Source organism: Netta rufina (genome assembly GCF_964035555.1).
Source record: "Netta rufina genome assembly, chromosome: 3".
In the NCBI taxonomy this organism is placed as follows: Eukaryota; Metazoa; Chordata; class Aves; order Anseriformes; family Anatidae; genus Netta; species Netta rufina.
Window position 1 is genome coordinate 40,622,569 of NC_140125.1, and position 18,329 is coordinate 40,640,897.

At 35.3% G+C, this 18,329-nt stretch overlaps 1 protein-coding gene across 1 annotated transcript in view; it reads right to left on the reverse strand.

Annotated features, from left to right (window-relative positions):
• DYNC2LI1 (dynein cytoplasmic 2 light intermediate chain 1) overlaps nt 1-18,329 on the reverse strand; it is a gene marked incomplete at both ends in the record, with an annotated part of 50,260 nt that overhangs the window by 31,131 nt on the left and 800 nt on the right. The window contains 10 exons of the mRNA XM_084284541.1: nt 5,695-5,787; nt 8,098-8,195; nt 8,652-8,722; nt 9,087-9,163; nt 10,698-10,775; nt 11,797-11,865; nt 14,039-14,225; nt 16,031-16,119; nt 17,126-17,195; nt 17,746-17,780. Coding sequence (XP_084140667.1) covers nt 5,695-5,787; nt 8,098-8,195; nt 8,652-8,722; nt 9,087-9,163; nt 10,698-10,775; nt 11,797-11,865; nt 14,039-14,225; nt 16,031-16,119; nt 17,126-17,195; nt 17,746-17,780 — 867 coding nt within the window. The remainder of the gene's footprint in view (nt 1-5,694; nt 5,788-8,097; nt 8,196-8,651; nt 8,723-9,086; nt 9,164-10,697; nt 10,776-11,796; nt 11,866-14,038; nt 14,226-16,030; nt 16,120-17,125; nt 17,196-17,745; nt 17,781-18,329) is intronic.

Here is an 18,329-nt window from a genome sequence, read left to right on the forward strand (position 1 = left end):
TCCATTGGATTTTCTTTCAGGCAGTAATTTCAGCAGCTTCATCAGCAATGCAAAACTTTCAGGGAACACCACAGCTTTGTGAACAGGTAAGAGGATTTTTAATTAGTGCATATCCTTCAAGATGCTTGCAAAAGTCTGGTTTTACAGTTACGTAATTCACAGATGACTAACGTAGAACAAACTGTATCCAGTCTAAATCTAGTTAAGTTGCATTGTTAAGTACAACTCCAGTACTACTGTATAGTTCCATCAGTAAGCCAGCCTTTACTCAGTATTTTCACTCCTTCATTATTAATATAAAGTAATTATGATCTTAGAATGTACTGAACTGTTGGCAAGCTTCCAACAGTTGGGTAGTAGAGAATACTGTGATCATTTTAAGAAGCACACGTATCCTATTTATGCCAAGTAAATAATTCCAATTCTAACAATTTCCTCAAATGCTACAGGGAGGGGTAGAAATGGACAAAGAGGTTTTACACGTAATGACAATGCTGTGGAGTTGAGGCCTATGGGTGATGCCCAAATAATTAGCCTCACAAACGTTATCAAGTCTGATTAACCTGTTTCAAGAAAGAGGTAGGTAACTTAGCAGAATTTGTTTTGCTCTAATTTTAACTAGCTACAAGGTGATTTGATACAAAGGCAATTCAAAGCTATAAAGTGCAAAAGATCAGAATCAGCCTATATTAAAACCGTATAGCCATTCCACTGTGTACAGAAGTACAGAACACAAAATGATAAATATTTCAGAGACGCATCAAATTAAGATGACATTCAATGAGAAGTGAAAGCATAGAAACCAAAAGGATTATATGGGAAGAAATTTACTGAAAAGAATCTTTAACGAATTTAGTGATCCAGGGAGAAAAGTGCTGTCAGGAAAGGCTACTTCCTTAGTTCTGGTGTAAAACAAACTAAAATAGATTTCTATAGGTCAGCAATGAAAAAAAATAAATAAATAAGATATAACTTCAACAGCATTCCAGAGACAATTTTGACAAACCCTACCTTCCTGCTTGTGAAGTCCCATATACCAAGCATAAGCAGACTTCTGAAATATACTGTAGTTATATAATCAGCTAAGAGTTCTTCTCTCCAACCTAAAAGAACATCCTGCAAAAAAGTATCTCCCCAAATAAGCCAAAATGTTTAAAGATAGTATTAAGCTTCCTTTCTTTCCTGGGTACCAAGTGCAGGGCACACAGATTGGCTTTACGGAAGCATTAACAATTGCAATTTAAATAAGCCTTCAATGAGCTTTGAATGCTTTAAACATTACTAGTGTGCTAGCAACTTGTCCTAGATGTCTCAACACTGGCATAAAGGGGATTTTTTTTCTTTCTTTTTTTTTATTTTTTAAAAAAAGGAAAACTTAAAACTTCTGTATTTCTGTAAATTCTTCATCTGTCAACTGGGGAAGATCACACCTATCTCATAAAGGGATTGAGAATAAAGACTTACCTGATGTTTGTGAGGCACTCAGATAAGATAACGTTACTACACATTCTCAGAGAAAAAAATTAATACTTTTGTGTTCATTGAAGTGTCTGAATGGCAGGTTGAGAAATAAGGTACACAAAGAATAAGGATGATGAAAAGAAATACTGAACAATTGAATTGAGACATCAGCAAAATAGTGTATGATCATGTAATTAAAGACAATACCATAATGTCCACAAACAAGGAGGAAAAATTAAGACTGTAGGAAAAGCCTTAATCGTTGCATTTCCCCAGTTCTGAGGGACTGGCTTTTTGTGACTTTAACTTCCTTTTTTTAAATGCAGTTTCTTACTGAATTTGCCCTCAATCTGGAACAGGGTAAAAAGCAACAATACTGAAACAAGGATTAAAGATCTTAACCCACTGAACTTCAGTAGCAAGTTCAATAACAGTGCTCTAACAAGGCTATTAAACCAACATTTAAAGAAAGAAAGAAAAAAAAGCTTATGTTGGACCCATTTGGGCATGTTTTCTTGTGGAAAAAAAAAAAAAAAGCTTATTCTTGGCAGCTGAGTACAACCCTGCATAACTTTTCCTTCATAATATGAAGCCTAGCACTTCCCGTCTGGAGGAAACGAGATGCTCCTGATGCATAAGGTGATAAGATGATAAGGTGAGTGTCGTACTGCTCTGCCCAGCACCACTGGCCTAACCAAGGAGGTTCATTGCACAGTACGAAGTCCTGTATTTTGCTTAAAGATTAAAATAGTCTCCTGAAGTTCTGCAACCTGGTCATAGCAGAGCACTATGTGGAAGAAATAGGACTGGCTCTCATGTGGGTTTATTGAGTCCCGATCGCGATCAGACACTCATGGAGTCTAATTAGCCATGGCAGACCTGACACCAAAGATGATTTCCAGCTGTGAATGACCTGGTTCATTAGGCCATTCCTATCAGGGAAAAATAGGGCTATACTTCCTTGAAAGATGTCTTAGAACTGTATTTTGTGAGCAACAGAGCTGTTTTCAATCCAGAATCTTAAACCAAAACAAAACAGCAGTTGCATGAATTACAGATAAATTTGATGTTTGCCTGACTGATTAAAGGACTAGTGACAGAGTATATTTTAACCTTATTCTACATACAGTGAATTTCATATTAGCAGGTTTTTTCCCTTCCCGTTTTAAGAATTTACAGCCCTGTTCTTGGAGAAATGTTGCCATTACTTCTTGTAAGCTAACACCAAATGGTACCAGGTATCTAATTCTTTTTTTAAATTTATTATTACTATATTTTTGAGTACTTACAGTGCTAGGCTTCAGCTAAAACTGGCATCAATCCTTAACGTCATATATTTGTGTAACAATGACTTGTTGGTACAAACTTTAGCACTGCGTGACGCTGACTCCTTAAGTACCTGACTGGGAGGCTATCTGGTTCTCAGCTCAAGGTTAGCTCTATCATCCGCTTCCATGAATGAAGGTGCAGTTAAATGTCCAGATAATAAAGGATTTCTATCCTTTATGTAAATTCCAGAGAGATGCTGGGTGCTATATTCACTCTCATAGCTTAACTCCAGAGAATAAAAAAAAGTAAACATTTGCAATAGCACTGTTTGACGTAAATCGTAAATCTGCACTTTCTATGTCTGTGGCATATGAAAAAAGAAAATAATTTCCTGAAAAGAATACTGGAAAGACAGAGTTGAATAAGAGAGACGTGCTCTGTCTTGAACAAAGGCACAATGTAAGGGTAGCCCCAGAGTTTTTCAGAGCAAAAAGGTTTAGTAATAGCATGGTATGTCTCATTGTTCGCTTTGGAAAGTATTAAGGAACCAAAATAATCTGAAGTCTAAAAGAAAACATTCCCGTGACTGAGTGCTGATAAGCTGAACTCTAACATCTACAGCCACAAAGCATCTCGGATAAATACTTGCTGACAGCTAGTATGGGAGAGCGAGCCAGGTACTTTCCTGTTGCTGTATTTATTTTTTAAAAATCTGTCTTCTAATTTTATACTCAATTTTACCTTTTATGCTGCTAGAGTGTATACTTCTGAAAGCTGATTTTACGGTAAGAATCATTGTAGCCAGCTCTGAAAAGGCACATTATTTCTTCACAAACACTAGCTGCAGACAAACTCTTCAACCAGACTTCAAACAAACTTGGAAATCCCTGGAAATAGGACTATATTATCCAAACTACAAGGATGCATTTTAAAACTGGCTGCATCCAATGCTAAGACACTGAAAAGGTTCCTCACAAGTGGAAGGCAATAGAGAAACAGCCTGGATTTTTACTGAACTTTGCATTTGCCACAGTTATCTAGAAATGAATTACAGGATTATTTGCCAGTCCTGACTAAGGCTGAAATTTCACTTAGTCATGCACATTGTTCTATCAGATGCCATAATAGACTGTATTTTTTTTCCTGTTGCTACATTTGCATTTATTTTTTTCCCCTATAAGCTTATCTTTGAGATAAACAAGCAAACTTGTGATCATCTATAGTCCAAAGTAGCACATTACTTAACCGAATAAAATAACGTGCACTTAAATGACTTCAATATGTACCCTGTCATTATATGAAACTTTCACATTGCATTATATCCCATGATTTCATTAGCAATATGTTACATAGTAAACATTTTAATATACTGTTCCTCCTAATAATAGATAGCATGAAACTCCAAAGAGAATGTCAGACTTATGATGCGTTTAAAATTTTGCTTTAACAAAATTAATAATATGCAAATAATCTTGTAATAACTGAACCTTACAATAAAGAGGTTTAGAAAATAGCTGTAGATAACAAAAGTAATTTTCTCTTTAATACTCAAATTATTTGTAGCAGTCCAACTAAAAGAAGCTATGCTGGTTTGCAGTGCCCTTGAACAGATTAGTGTTCTAAAAGCCTGTCTCTTTTGTTTAAAACCAGAAAAATTAATAATTTCCTGTATGATTTAATCAACACAGACCAGTAACTTTTTTTGCAAGACAGAAGTATTATCTCAAAACATACACCATAAAGTCATATTGAGATAGATATATTGAGTATAAGATTACATTATAAATTCCCAAAGCCGCATGCTTTACAAATTGCAATGTTATCTAAGACTGCTCTTGATGTAACAAATTCAGAATTGATGCCCACATTAACAGGATATTACAGGTAATGTGCAAGTTCAAAGACTGCATAGGATTCTTGAAATGGCTTTATTCTTTTACATTATTAATGCAGTTCTTTGGATCAGGTAACTAAAGGTTTATGGCCTTATGCAATCTAACCAAACTCCATAAAAACTTGATAGCAGTAATAATCTGATCCTTTGGCTTTCTTTTTACAAGCATGAAAAGAAGAAATTTGCTGTGGTATTCTAGGGTTCATTGAGATTGACTGCAGCGCACCTCAGTAAAACTGCCTTTCATCTTAAGAGGAGTGGTTTGTAAAAAGTATGTGAGACCAAGGTTGGTACACTCCATCTTTGAAAGGTCTCCCCTACCCATCATCTTTAACCACTGTTATTAAAACCTCTTTTAAGCACAGTAACTTAGTACACAAAAGTTAAATGACATGCAGATAGCCCACACAGAACTTCTGAAAATAGTGAAACATTTCTCAGTCATTCTAGCAATGAATTTTCTGCACATGAAACAAATGAATCTACAGGAAATACAGAATTTCCAGACTAAGTATGCAATATTCTTTCCAAACAAAGAAAACTATATAAATCTTGGATTAAGTTTAACAGGCCCATACCTATGATATTGGTAAAACCTACGTTTTCACTTTGTGTGGTGTTATACATCGATATCTATGTGGCAGTGCCGTAGCATTAGCCTAGTTCATCACACAGTGTGTGTTAATTCGCTACTAATGAATTCTGCTAACCAACGCCCAAATGAGAGCACAGGGTGCAGAAATGAATAAATTACTGCCAAGAAAGTTTCACTGCTTTGTTTCAATATTGTTCTACAGAAATAATTCTGGAAGAGAGCTAGAGAGGAAGTTTTAATTACTCCCAAAGAAACCACAAGAGACAAAGCTTTTGAAATCTAACAATTCTCTACCCACTACATGGCTACCACCACCAACAGCAACAAAAAACACAACATATCCAAACTGAAGAGTTCTTGAAGAAAAGTTGAAATTATTTAAAGGCAAAAGGGTGATACATGTATATTCTACAATTCGGCAATGCTTGTGTCTCTGGAATACCTGACTGTGAAGAGCAATTGAACAACAACACACCTGGTTTTTCTGAGCTCTCATGACATCAACTTCATGCTCTGCATATTGTGAATCCTGTCCAGGGTCTTTGGTAGCTTGTAAATCATAGAAACTCTAGAAGAAGAAACGAGAGAAACACACAGGGTAAACGTTAACAAGATGCCACCATGCTATACATCTAATGGAAGCATTATGCTTGTAATAGAAAGGCATTAAAATTCTGCATTTATGGAAGAAAATTGAAGGTCACAGATTAGATAAAATATAATACATTGTCTTGGATTGATAATGGATAAGAAAAGAACAGTGCAGCTAGATCTTAAATGAAGAAAAATATTCTTACTGGGTGGTTGTTTATTATTCTCTCCTCAAAAAGCAAATAACCTTTCTGGCCCGTGATATTTGGGTATAGACAAGGGTACTTACGCCAGGAGCTTTAATACTCAAGACCGTGCTTCATTTGAAGCTACCAGAAACATTATTGCAGTATCTGAGAAGCACTACAAGAGTTAATTACGATCTTTTGGCCTCTTTTGAAACTTGAAAGAGCAATAAGTTTAACTCCAAAAAAAAGAAAATACAGTAATAGAAAGAAAAATTATTAAATAAGATTTTTTAAAATTTTGTACTGCATGTCTCCTCACTCATACAAATAACAGAATAAAATAAAGCAGAATTAAAATAGTCATTAGAAGAGATGATGGGAAAAGGAATTCCAAATGCATAAAACCACTTCAAATGTTAAAGCGTATTTTGGAACCAAAAAAGAATGGAAATCTACTTGGAAAATCTTTAATTTCACTGCTTACCTTAGGACACTGAAGGACCCTGCAAGATGAGAAATGTATTCGGACATATCTAAAAACATTCAAGCCGTGCACTTAAATGGCCCAAATGCTTGTTTTTTGCGTAAGGGGTTGTTACTTGGAATTATCTTACCCTTTAGAAAGGGCCAGGAAATGGTGTCTAACTTCACACTGCATCTGCTAAGGTTCCACAATTTATGGCACAGAGATACAAGCGGATGGCAGTAACCATTCTGGTTGTCAGCAATAATTAGCTAACAAGGCCAGATGATAAATCCGTTGCTTTCTGGCAGATATATCTACCTGCAGATTTGAATAACTGGCATAGCGTTAAAGTTACAGTCAGAACCAAGTCCTGTGCGGTACTTCAGGAAGTCAATTTTAATAACTTACAGGTCTATTCCTATGGCCAGAGCACTGCAACTGTCCAGGAACACATACGGACAATGTTCACATCCCATGTCCAGTGATTACTGTCAGCTGTTCTGAGGGGGGTTCAGGAGTTACTGGGTGCAGGACATTTGTATGTTTTTAAAAACACTATGAGAAAAAGTTGTGTGAAAACTAAACTACCTTTATTGTTTTTGAGAAGTACAAATTTAATCTTTATCATGTAGGGACATACTGAACTGAGAATGGCATCTTGATGATAATTTATTCTGGTCACAAACCAACAGAAATAATTTGTAGGCTTTGATATCAAACGAATGAGGTAACGAAGGGGTAAATTAAGACACCTGCTCACCAAGAACAGAGATCCATAAACTAAAAACTAGAAAAAGCCCAGTTTGTGAAGTGTAACTCAAGGCACAGTTTGATAGTCCTAACTCGCATGCCCAGATAAGATGTAGGGGCAAAAAATGGACAGGGACGAAGAACTGTGTCACTGAACTGTGATACAGTCAAGTACACAAGGAAAAAGCACCAGGAAAAAGCACCAGCCTGCATTTGCTCAGGTCAAATAGAATATGATTTTGTTACTAATGGCAGCAATTACTTTTATTCAAAAGAAGTACATGGGGGTTTGCATCTTGCAACCAGAAGCTTCTGAAATATGTACAAGATTTATTATTGTGTAGGTGCCATGAGATACTAATTACTTTGCAAATCCTAACACTTTCTATAGACTTCCCATAGCAAACCAGCAGATTTTGGTAAGGAATTCTAATATACTTGCCTTTGTTCAAAGCCTCACGCCCTACAAGAAAAGCAAGAAGTAGCTTGCTGTAGCCTTGAAGCATTCTCCTCTTGGAGAGTCCCTGTTACTCGGTTTAGCCACTTGGGCATATGGCACCTTATAAAATGCCAAAAAAAAAATGGAGCTGAGAATAGCTTCTCTCAATATAATTAAAGGCAACAGCATAACTTTGGAAAAAAACAGGGTTACATTGGTGCTTTCATTATTCCTGTATGTAGGAAGGTGACTGAAGATGTAGAAGCTAATAACCAAACCACCACTGCATACCAATCCCTCTCTTTTAAAAATGTATGAATTTAAGAAGTTGGAGGAAACAGTACTCCTAAATGAGACCAAAATTCCAGTCATTGGACTTGATAGACAAAAATTACTACTATCCTAAGAAAAAAGAAGCTGTGCAGCAGACATGCAAACACCTACCTTGGGAGGAAAGGTCTTCTCAAATACTTTTTTCCACAGTTCCAAAGGAGTGTTTGCACGCATCTTCCCAATATCGCTGTCAGAGGTGGGCGGTGGTCCTAAGGATTTCAGCACAGCACAGAATAATACAAGTATGTTGTTATTACAAGATGAATTACAAAATCATTTTGGCTAACGATCCATCTAATTTAGTATTTCATGTTCTGCAGTGACAAGCTGCGAGATGACTTGAGAAAGCACTGATCTCCCACCATGAAACAGGCTGGGTGGTACTGTATATTATATTTTCTTTTAGATCGAAGGTTGTTAGCACAACAAATTACTGTTTGATGTAGCCCAGATACTTCATAAAACTACATAAAACAGCACAGATAATTCTCAATAATATAAACTATGAATCATAGTCTTAATTTTTTAAGCCTTTGCTTCAATGATGAGTTAAAACAGACAGCAATGTGTTAGAATTCAACTTTACTTTGTATCTGCTTGATTTTTTTTTTCTAATTTTCAAAAACAATTAAACAAGAAACACAATGAACATCAAATGTCCTAACCTATTTGGCTCAGGGAGTCCATGCCTGCTGGTATAAATAGAGGTTTGCTGTGATCCACTGACACAGACTTACTAAACGGAAAAAAAGAAAATAAGCCAACATTTAGTAATAAACTAAAAACATTACATTACTCTAGACAAGACTAGGCTCTTATTGGGCTTTGCATGCAAATATAGGTAAATAAAGTCTATTCAATGCTAGTGGTGACCACATTTCTATTCTGTCAGTTTGGGGATCAAAACAAGGCATTACTGCTGTTCTGCACGGAGATACGGAGCTGAGACATGAGTAAAATGCCACAAACAAGCATCTTGCAGAGAAGATACTTTTGAAAATAAAAAACAAAATAAAAGTGTTCTGGTGATTCAAATGTTTTTATTAAATACTTCAAGACTCTGGGCAAGACAATTAATAATTGGACAATAATTATGTTACCTTCTCTCATAGCCAAATGCCAAGTGATTAATAAGAACATGGGCTTTCAGCTGGAGAGCCTCAGATTTACTGGTGAACTACATAAATGAGAAAAAGTATATATTATGATCTTCCATCACAGAAATGCTATATTATGTCATCTGTACAGAGGATTTCAGATACAGCATGGTTGATTTGTGACACCAGTAAATATATCTATCTATATATATATATATATATGTATGTTTCCTAGATTTACTAGAATAAAAATCTCACCCTCCCTTTCAAAGCATAGCAAGAAAAATACTTTAAAATATTGATTCACAACTTTTGAAACATGCATGTTAAGATACAAGAATCTTTTGCCCAAAACTAATGAGTTAGTAAGATTTTAAACTACGTTAAAAATTATCCACAATACCACAAACACTTAGGAATGTAATAAGTAACTATAAAAGTGTTCACACATAATAAAAGCAGCTCGATAGCAACAGAACCAGTACAGATTTCTTGAAAAACACCTCCCAGAATATCTTCTCAAGCAGAATGCTTATTCCTTTCTAAGGTATTACATACCCTAACAGATTCAGTTCTTCAAGAAACAAGTCAGATCTCTCCTGTGGGAAATGAACTTTCTCTCACTCATTTCAATGGGGATCAGTATTGGTATCCAAAAATTTTTAGACTCCTGGTTTTAATTTTTTAACTAAAATAATACATAGATACTTTATTATTTTTTTAATTAAAGATAGTAATATTCTCAGTTAAAAGATGAATTCATATGTCAGCGTACAAAAGCTGTACAATTTTACATAGATTCAAAGGGACATGCTGTAAGTACAGCAATTTAAAGCAAACTTAAGTTGTTTAGCAACCAAAATAAGCCACTATCACAAAAAGGCTTTACATAAATAGTGGTTGATAAAGTTAGAACCATCTTCGGATGCAGAGAGAAACTAGGAGGCAGCTGTCTTGGGTTGTAAATATTTTTCACATATTCATGCATATTTTTGCCTTTACTCAGGAGTTGATCTGCCAAACTCAGATCAGTTTCTATGCCCACATAAATACTTCATCATCTTCATGGTTCTCTTGAGTTGGCGGTTCCTACTCAGTACTGTGAAAAAGTCCTGGTTTTATTTTTCAAAAGTGCACGTGTGGTAATCAGGTACACCTAAACTGCTGCAAAGACATGCCCTTGGAGCCAAGTTTTTTAGCCTTCAGAAGCCTGGTCATTAGACCTACGTTCATCGGTCTACTGAAGGGAGCAGTCCTCTAACGCCACCTAGGACAATCGCTTCCTCCTGTCATGCTTCCTTATACCAACAAAAACTTTGGCCAGCCACATAGTAAAGTCAGTACAGCAACTGAGTGGCTAACACATAACCATTTTTATTTATTTTTTGCTGACACTGGAAATTAGGTATGTTGCTTGTTAACAAGGTATATTCATCTATCCCCTGCCAATCCCTGTAACCCACATTACATACGAGCTCATTAAGAAAGCTATTGTAAAACCAATTAAGCCCTATTTTCTCTAAGAGTTTTGCATTTCTATTTTTTAAAACATTGTTTCATATCATAACTATTGCTCATCTTTTCTTTCCTTAGTTAGAAAATGAAGATACATACCACCAATGATGCTCCATAATAGTGCGAAATAAATCGAAGTGTCTTGCTTACTGTTTTCCTCATTTCAGAGTCAAACTCCTAAAAAAAAAAAAAAAAAAAGTTGATATTGGAACATATGCATTAGAAAAAAAAAATAAATAAATAAAATATATAACAGCTAGAACTTTTCATTTTTTTTGTATAAACTGCAATGCAGTTAGACTACAATATATGAGGCGTTCAGCTGTCAGCATAATTATATTGTAAGACAGAGTCAGTAACAGCCTACTCTGAAAAGAAATGTCACAATTTCCCTTTGTTTCTTTTTTACAGAGGGAGCATAATTCAGGCAAAATGTTAGTCTAGAAAAAGTTTCTTAATTGGGAATGCGTATTCAATTTCCAATTAATTTATGTTTCTTTTTGTTTTAAAATTTTAGAAGTACTGCCTTCAAGAACAGTAAGAATTTTCTTCTTTTTGTGAAAATATTTAACTTTCAGTAAACATTTGGCCATATGTTCTTTACATTCTAATAACTGTCAGATTTGAAAGGTGCACAGAAATACCATTTCATTTATGTTCCTTTAATACAAGATCATACAGATGGCCTTCCCTGGAGAAAGGAGGCAAAAACCTGGTCCCAATGAAGCTTGCAGGAGTCTGTCTGTAGACCCCAGTGGCATTAGGCTGTTGTTCTGTGTTTATTATATGAGAGTCACTGATTTTTACATTTTTAAAGTGTCCAGGGCTCAGCATAAAGCCTTGGTAATAAAGAATTAAATCAGAGGGTCGGCCTGGTATCCATGTACTGTCATCAGAGAAGCAGAAGTTGCCAGCACAACAGCTGAAAATCAAACAGAAAATCAAACAGACTGTTCTAGCTTCTCATGATCAAGTGCCACTTCAAAAGTGAGTATGCATTTGTTTGGGCTTTTAAAGTCCTAGGAGATAATCCAGCAGTACCACATTTCTTTCCTCTCCCTGCTAAAAGATGCAATTACTCACTTGTTTGTAAAAACTTGAAAAAGCACTAAAAAAAAAGTTGCAGAACAAAATGATAGTTTACTGTTGTTGCTGTCACAACTACCAACAAAAACACAAAAGTAAAAGAGTGACTTACATGAAAAATATCGTATTTGCTTCCAATAATCACCAAGGGTATGGGAAAAGGGTCAACCAACTCGTAATCCTATTGAACAGATACATGACAGTTACGCAGTGTAAACAAGCTGTAGAAGATTGCAACAGTTCAAACTGAAAGGGGTTACATTAATTTACAGGAGACAAGGTTTATTCTTTCAAAACCTTAAGTTGGATGAATGAACTTCAGTTCTATATCCACACCATATTCTACAGTTCTTTCATTTGCTTGTAAACAGTTAGGAAGTAATCCCTCTGAGCAGTCACAAAACTCAGCGCCATGAAAGGGCTTTTGCAGTGTATACTCCAGTTCCAACATTAGATGGAAAGGGAAGAGGGCGAAACCCTCTCATTCGTTCACAGACCTACCACCAGTTTCGATCAGTATATCTGGAAGGCTTTTGTGTAGTCCACATGAAATGAGACAATCCCCTTGTGTCAACACTACGACAGTCAAGCTGCTTTGGTTGCACAAGAGTGGAAAAGAAAGAAGTCATAGCAGAAGTTGACCTAACTGTTCTCTTCTAAACCTGCTTACTTCACATGCAGGAGAAATGACAAGATGCAAATACAGAAGATCCTGTACTTTGAGGGGAAAAATAATGGCTTCGTCCCTACACTGTCAAGGTAAAACCTCTGAGCAAAATTACCGTAATTTAAAATTGGATGCATAGAACACAGAACTGAAAAAGATAAATAGGTGAAGCATTGGTTTCTTGAGAAAAAAATAAATAGAAATAACGTCAGAAACATTAAAACTGGCATCCAGCCACCTTTAAACAAGGTCTGCACTTGATAGATTTATGCTTTATCATAGCCAACAATACTTTATCCAGTCTAATGGGATATAACTTATCCTTCAAAAAATAATAATGATAAATCAAACTAACAAACAGAAACCCTACAGAACAACAACAACAAACAAGACAACAAAGGAAACCAAACCAAAATCTTATCAATTCTTCTTTATCACAAGAATGTTTAGGCATAAAGGAGCAAATAAATTTTTCCTTGAACTGTCATTTACTTTTTTGATTATAAAAGATGGTATTTCCTCCCACAAAATTGACATAATTTTTTCCCTGAACAGTGATGAAGGTTTCAAGAGAACCCAGTAGCAACATAACATTTTGTTTACATCCTTCCTGATTTTGATAATGAAGGCTGAATGGAAATCTGAGAGGAGAAGGTATAATTGTGTTCCCTACAGGGCAAGTATAACAAGCCTTCTCTTCAAAGCAATTAGTGGCATTATGCTTTTTACTATTGAAAAAAGTTTGCAGTTTTCCAATTCATAAGCTCTACACGTAAAGTTGACATTGTGGTCATGATTTGTTGCTGAGTGTGTTTGTAGGTATTTTCTTTTTGTGAAATACCTTCTCTAAAAGTGAAAAACAAAATCATTATCCAGCAGAGCTCAAATGCTATACTGTAAATCTATAAATCTACTGAGTGTTGCATAGGTTGCTTTCTCAAAAAATGGAAAAGTTACTTTTCAATATAAGCATTTGCTACATTACATTATATAGAAGCATTTTATAGAAGCTACAGTAACTAGATTTATGTGCCAAGCCTTTGAACTGTTGAATACTTATTTATGCATTATATATGCACAACATTTGCAGAGGTTTAATGCACAATGATTTTTCATTTCTATTGCACATAATCTAGTTTAGCTTTTCCAGAGATTTAGTTAGCAATTATGTTTAAAGGACTGATGTTAACATTTCTGAAACTTTATAATTTAATTAGTTGTCAGATTATCAAAAGGCATTGAGTTTGTGATAGACATTTAAATAAATGCAAAGTATATAGTCATGTTGATGGCTGTTATAACCATATTCTTTGCTTAAATTTGTACCTTCAGCTAGTCTCTTGCTAGATGACTTTTGTACATTCTAGTTTTCATCTTCATTTTAAAAAGATGAGGGGGGAAAAAGCAAACTGCTACTCTAAAACTATTTCTTTTGATTGGTGTAACATGCCATAACAATCACATTAGATATCTAACAAAAAGATATAAGAAACCTTCTTTCCTTGTTTCTGCTCTTATTGAATTTTTATTAAATTGCTATAATTTTCCAGTGAACAGGTTCATCTACATCAAATGGATTTCCAGTCATGCATAAAAATCTAAAAGAGTTGTTTATGATTTTCAAAAGCATTATCTTTAACTGTATAAAGGCCTGTGACATCTGGAGAAAATATTAGAAGTAACTTACTGGATGATCCTTCTGCAGACTGTTCCGCATCCTCTGTTTAATTTCAGTAGCTACTTCAGGATTTGTTTTTTCCAGTTTGGCTAAAATTTTATTCACGTGGTCCCTGATGGCCTGCAGAAGATTCTCCATGGTAGTCCAGAGCTCATTAGGTTTGGACAAATCCAATACAAGAACTACAGCAAACGACCTATTAAAAAAGGCATTATGTGGTCAAATTTTCACTGCCTGAGACCATTTACATTTTGATACACAACCATAACTCTAATACAAATGCTGAAAGCAACAAATGTGAAAATACAAACACTAAAATAGAATCAAATGTGACAGCAAAGGCAGATGGCTTTAAAGGATGCTCTGAGCACTGAGCAAACCTCTCCATCTTTTCTTGTTCAGAACTATTACTTTGGCAACTTTCCATCAGAGGGTTTGGAAGATTCTATATATAAAACTTTCTGTCCAGAGACTTTGATACAAAGAAGTAAAATATGCAAACATCCTGATCATATTCAACTTCTACCTGTGTGACTGGGTACTTCTGCTGCCATGTATCTTGGTCATCTCTTAAGTCTACACTCCCCATTAGCAATGTCAGCAAATGGTCAGGATCTTTCTTAACCATGAATTTATTAGAGATTTCTATACTTTCATTATTCTTGTAATATTAAATAGAAAAAGCTGGTTAAGGGGAATTATTCTGTGTCATGGATGGTGCTGGAACCTCAAATGAGCATATCAGAAAGTCTTCTGAAAGACAGAATGACAAATGGAAGAACTCAGAGCACTCAAAACCAATTACCAGGCTTTTAAAGGTGATTATAATGAAAAATGTTTATATATAAACTTCTCTCCAGCCACAGCCCTGCCTCCCAAAACTCCAGCAGTATTACAATACAAATGTGAAGGAACACATTGGAAATGCAGAAAAATGACTGGATGTAATGATTTTTCCCCACTTCCATCCTGACAAGAAATAGGGGATTCCAGACTAGAGTGATTATCAGAAAACTACAAAGCAAAATAAATGTCCAATTTAACTTTGAAACACTGTGGAAGAAGTCTGGTGAAAAGTCTCTTGGTGCAACAAAACGTAGTTCATGGAACTTTTAAACAAGCAAACTCCTTAACTGTAGATGGACAAGAAAATCAGTGAAAAGCTCCTATACTTAAGTACTTGAGATGGTAGAACTTCAGAGTAATAAATACGTTAAAATATTGTCTTATGAACACAGATGATCTTAAAGAACACTGTGGCTCACTCATCAAAGAACCTCAAGATTGCACACATCAGAAGATTCCTTTATCAATAAAATGGGGAGAGAAGACTGACAGAGGTGGAGCTCAGTTAAGTTCATTTAATGAAAATATGATCCTTGATTTTTGTCTCCAGGACCTGCTAGCATCAAAGAGCTTCACATGCTAGAAGTGTTTTTCTTCCATCTTAGTCTCTCACTAAATAACAGCATTATCTCAATAGCCAGAACAGTAGCAAGTGTATGTGATAAAAATTGTATCCTTCCCATTAGTACTATTTTTTAATAGAAGTTAAAGCTCACTACCAAAGAAATATAGCAATGCATCATAATACAAAGGTAACATTTTTGATCCGTTTCGCCCCTTCCAATTGCCACTCTACCTTCCTTAGCTAGAAAAAAAAAAAAACACAACACAAAATGACACCCTCATTGTATTCTCTTTTCTTGATGCATTTTTTCTTCCTAGGCTGTTCTACCACTCTTACGTATTATTCTCACTGTATTCTTTTCATTCTCTGAATTTCTTCCTTTTGTCTTCAAATCAATTCACCAGTTTCAGTCCCTCTCAGAAACATCGTCTCTCATGTCTGACCTTGTTCTCATCGGGTGGGCACTTCACTTCCTAAAAATCCAGAGATTTTTAATAAGCAGTCTAGTGAATAAGTGGTCTAGAGATTTATTTCTGCATGAAAGACAGATGAAATTAACACAAGAATTGTAATTAATATTAATCACTTACCTTATGTTGTTGCTAGTGATTGGTATTCGAATCAGTTCTTGTAATGAGGTTCCACCACCTAGCTCCCAAAAGTGAGCTATATCTTTGGGCTGCAAAAGAGTTTCTTTATGTTAGAAACACACACTTCCATGCAACACCAAGAGAAGATCTTGATTCTGATAAGCTGGGTTTTCATGCAAGTGACTCGGAACAATAACATGTATTACTTCAGTGTTTTCTAAAACACCAAACGTGTCCAAGAAATCCCATACAACACTTATTAAATACTCCTGGCATGCCTATGTCCATCTTGATGAATGACTGCTTTAGAGTGAAGAAGTCAGGAAGCAGCATAATTAACAAAAAACATTAACAATATATATGTATGTCAGGTTTTCATCCCTTTCTTTTAGTTTATTGTAGTTCAAGACTAATGCTCTCAATCAGAAGAGTAACAAATCTCTACATTTGCATTTAGCTTCTGGGAGAAGTTTTAAGTGATTTTTATCTTTTACACCAAGTCAGATTTTCCACTCCCTGCTTCAGTAATAGAACAGCAAGTAGCTGCAGCAATAGTTACTACTGCTGAACAGTGTAGTGATCAGAGTGGAATCAATATTCCCATTAACATATTCTGCAGTGCAAAAGTTAGCGATACTGGCACGTAACCCAAAACTTAATGATGGTTTAACATCCTCAGAGATGACTGTGTCTCTCATAAATCCAGTTGTAAGAGACCTCCCTTGGTTTATACTCATTTCACATTTTAAAGACAAAGTTCAAGGCATGCATCCTGTGCATCTTCCTACAGTTGGAAAATAAAAGCATTCAAACACAACAAACAAGGTAGATTTTATAAAATGAAACTGATTGCTTTGTGTGATACTTTGGTCTCAGGTCTACTGCATTCTAGTGAAGGGGAAAATATATTGGAAATTAAAATAGAAAATTAAAATAGCTAACTTTAAGAAGATAATATTAAAAAAGAAAAAGTTTTTCCTCACAAACAATAAGCTAAAAATCCCCAAGATTCTTATACATAAAAATAAACTATGTATATAAAATAAATAAATACATACATACATGTTAAGTAAACTATACTTTCTGGGTACTCACTGCATTGTGTCTCCTTGCCCTTCTTCCAAAGGTATACTCCAAAGCTAATGTTGGCTTTGGAATCTCTTCCCTATCCAAGGAAAAATGAAATTATTTTGTCAAGATCCTATAATAAGGATAGTTCTACTGTTACTATAGCATAGTCCAGTCTGTTCAGAATGTGGCTTAGAAACAGCAATACAGAGAAAACACTCCAAGAGGACAGATCTCAGTTTATCAGTTGTTGCCAATGACAGGAGAAAAAGGAGCACCAATCTCAACCGATGGCCATTTCGGCACTCTCATGCTGGAGAGGGCAGCTTAACAGGTAGCAGTGATAAGTTCGATCTATGAGTGATCGGTGGGACACAGAAGACAACATCTGTATGCATGTATTATGAATTATCACACAATATGAAATTCAGAAAAATCACACACTTTAATAACATTAAAATGCAAATGCTTACAGATCATTATCAACCCCTGGCAAGTAAGTAACCAGATTTCAAGACTACTGCTACTAGTTAACAGTATTTTAAACCGTTCTCTTTTACTGGCAACTGTTTCTTATGACGTCTTTTATTATGATTATCCTGTAAGTATCCACAGTTGAAAAATTCTTCTAAAAATTTCACACGTACCTCTCAAGACACCTCAGTATAATAGTGGTCTTTCCCTGAAAATTAAAAACAAAGAAGTCTACTGCAGCATCATTAAAGCGTAAATAGTTATCACTAAATGAAACATTATTATTTTAATATTCCAATAATAAAGTACCTGAAAAGTATAAACTCATGTAATTGTTTGTGACCTTATAGTGGCAAGTTAGCTGCCAACTTTCTGTCAGCATGAAGCTACACTACCATTCTTACAGAGTGATGGAGATGACAAACACAGCAATAGGACCAGGGTAGGTAAAGTTAGACATTAGTGATCAACCTGACCAACTCTGTTAAACCGTTTAACAGTCTTTAATTATTAGAAGTATGCCAGCTTTCCACAGGGTTTGCATAAGTTATTAATTACGAGATGGAAATAAAAAGAATACTTAAGATACAGATGAACACACGGAAAAATATCTCTGCACTGTTGCAATTCAGACACTGAGTATGAGTACAACGTCACTTTGAAGGGACAAGCATTTCTACAGTTTTATTCCTCTGTCAATTCCTACCTCTGTGAATTTCGTGTAAATCCCCCCAAAATTACATTTTGTAATTTAAAA